At 36.4% G+C, this 1,950-nt stretch overlaps 1 protein-coding gene across 1 annotated transcript; it reads right to left on the bottom strand.

Moving 5' to 3' along the window:
• Positions 1-663: 663 nt before the first annotated feature.
• Positions 664-1,447, bottom strand: LOC111375216 (uncharacterized mitochondrial protein AtMg00810-like). Its single transcript, XM_022998015.1, has 3 exons — positions 1,196-1,447; positions 918-1,101; positions 664-800 (listed from the first exon to the last, which is right to left on the bottom strand). The coding sequence occupies exons 1-3, from the start codon at positions 1,445-1,447 to the stop codon at positions 664-666; spliced, it is 573 nt and encodes a 190-aa protein (XP_022853783.1).
• Positions 1,448-1,950: the final 503 nt, after the last annotated feature.

Here is a 1,950-nt window from a genome sequence, read left to right as displayed (position 1 = left end):
TGTATGGATGATAGTGCTTGATAGTGTATTATGCACTTTAGCTGCTCATATCTATTTCATTATAATATAAAAGAGACTAACATAAGCCACTATTCATATTGGAAACGTGTCAGCACCTCCTATCATCAACCTTCAATTTTTATTTATTTATTTATTTATTTTGTTAACAAGAATGGTAAAGAGATGCCACCTTCATCTTTGACACCACGCCTTCACTTTTTCTCAATTCAAATGAATATGACACAGAGACTCTTTCTCCATTTTCCTACACTACGGACCATGTCTCTTCAACAAATCCGCCATTTCTGCTTCTTTTGATCCACAATTCCATTTTTTATTCAATTTTTATGCATCTTAAAGTTCTCTGTGGTCCAATTTTGAACTTCTTCTTGCTCTCTTCATGCCTTCTTTTTTCATCTATACCGATCTTTATCCTTCAAAAATTATAGGTTGAGGGCTTGTTTGAATCACATTATTTTCAAAAATATATATTTTTTAACAGTGATTTGACATCATTTTAACCACATATTTTTTAATAAAATAATATTACACACATTTAAAACTTTGCCTTATTTTTTAACCACACATTTCCCATTGATTTGACAAGAATAATGCATTTTTTCCTAAAATGTGGCTCAAACATATGAAATCGTTGAAACTTAGTCAAGGTAGTCCCTTGGTAAAGATATCTGCAACTTGCTCTTGTGTGGGAACGTAGGTCATGCAAATAGTTCCTTCCTCAACATTTTCTGTTATGAAGTGTCTGTCAAGTTCTATATGTTTGGTGTGATCATGTTGGACTGGATTAAGTGAGATATTGATTGTTGCCTTGTTATCACAGTAGATTTTGATAGGAAACTTAACTCCGACATGCAATTTTTCCAAAAGTTTTCTCGGCTACAGCCCTTCACATATACCTTGTGCTACAACTCTGAACTTGGCCCCAGCACTGCTTCTGGCAACTACACTTTGTTTCTTACTCCTCCAAGTCACAAGATTTCCCCATACATAAGTACAATAACCCGTGGTTGATCTTCTATCTTCTATTGAACCTGCCCAGTCCGCATCTGTGAAAGCTTCAACATCTTTCCTTTCACTCTTCTTGAAGAAAAGTCCATTTCCTGGTGACTCTTTAAGGTATCTTATGGACTGCTTCTATGTGACTTTCTTTTGAAGAGTGTATATACTGACTTACACGACTCGCTGCGAATGCAATATCGGGTCTAGTGTGTGACAGGTAGATTAACTTTCCAACTAGTCTCTGGCATGTGTCTGTATCCACTTGATTTCCCAAATCATTAGGTCTTTTTCCTGCTTCAACTAGTGTATCACTTGGCTTGCAACCTAGCATGCCGGTTTCAATTAGGAGATCAAGGACATATTTACGTTGTGAAACGCTGATTCCATTTTTTGATCTCGCCACCTCCATTCCCCAGAAGTATCGCATTTGTCCCAAATCCTTTACCTCAAAATTCAGTGGCTAGGCATCTCTTTAGCCTTTCAATTTTCGCTACATTATCTACTGTCAGAATGATATCATCAACATATACAATTAGGATTGTCTTAGTTCCATCATTGAATTGTTGGTGGAACATAGTATGATCTGATTATCCTTGTCGATATCCTTAACCCTTTAGTACTTTCGCGAATCTGTCAAACCATGCCCTTGGTGACTGTTTAAGCCCATATAGAGATTTCTTGAGCTTACATACTCTATTTCCTTCATTTGTCTTGCTGAACCCTAGTGGTAATGTCATAAAAACTTCTTCTAATTCTCCGTTCAGAAAGGCATTTTTAATGTCAAGTTGTTGCAATGGCCAATCTAAATTTGCTACTAAGGACAGAAGAACATGAATTGTGTTCAGTTTTGCTACTGGTGCAAAAGTTTCTATGTAATCGATGCCATAGGTCTGTGTGTACCCTTTTACAACTAACCGAGCTTTATATCGT

Source organism: Olea europaea, chromosome 2 (genome assembly GCF_002742605.1).
Source record: "Olea europaea var. sylvestris chromosome 2, O_europaea_v1, whole genome shotgun sequence".
NCBI classification, from domain to species: domain Eukaryota; kingdom Viridiplantae; phylum Streptophyta; class Magnoliopsida; order Lamiales; family Oleaceae; genus Olea; species Olea europaea.
Note: the sequence above shows the minus strand (reverse complement) of the source record. Positions and strands in the feature narration are given on the sequence as shown.

Bases quoted from the DNA above. Each gene is read 5' to 3' on its own strand.
- LOC111375216 (XM_022998015.1), bottom strand. From the start codon at position 1,447: ATGCGATACTTCTGGGGAATGGAGGTGGCGAGATCAAAAAATGGAATC. The intron at 1,102-1,195 runs GTAAGTCAGTAT...CTTTTCTTCAAG, and splicing joins TTGCATTCGCAGCGAGTCGT to AAGAGTGAAAGGAAAGATGT. The intron at 801-917 runs GTATATGTGAAG...CACTTAATCCAG, and splicing joins GTTCAGAGTTGTAGCACAAG to TCCAACATGATCACACCAAA.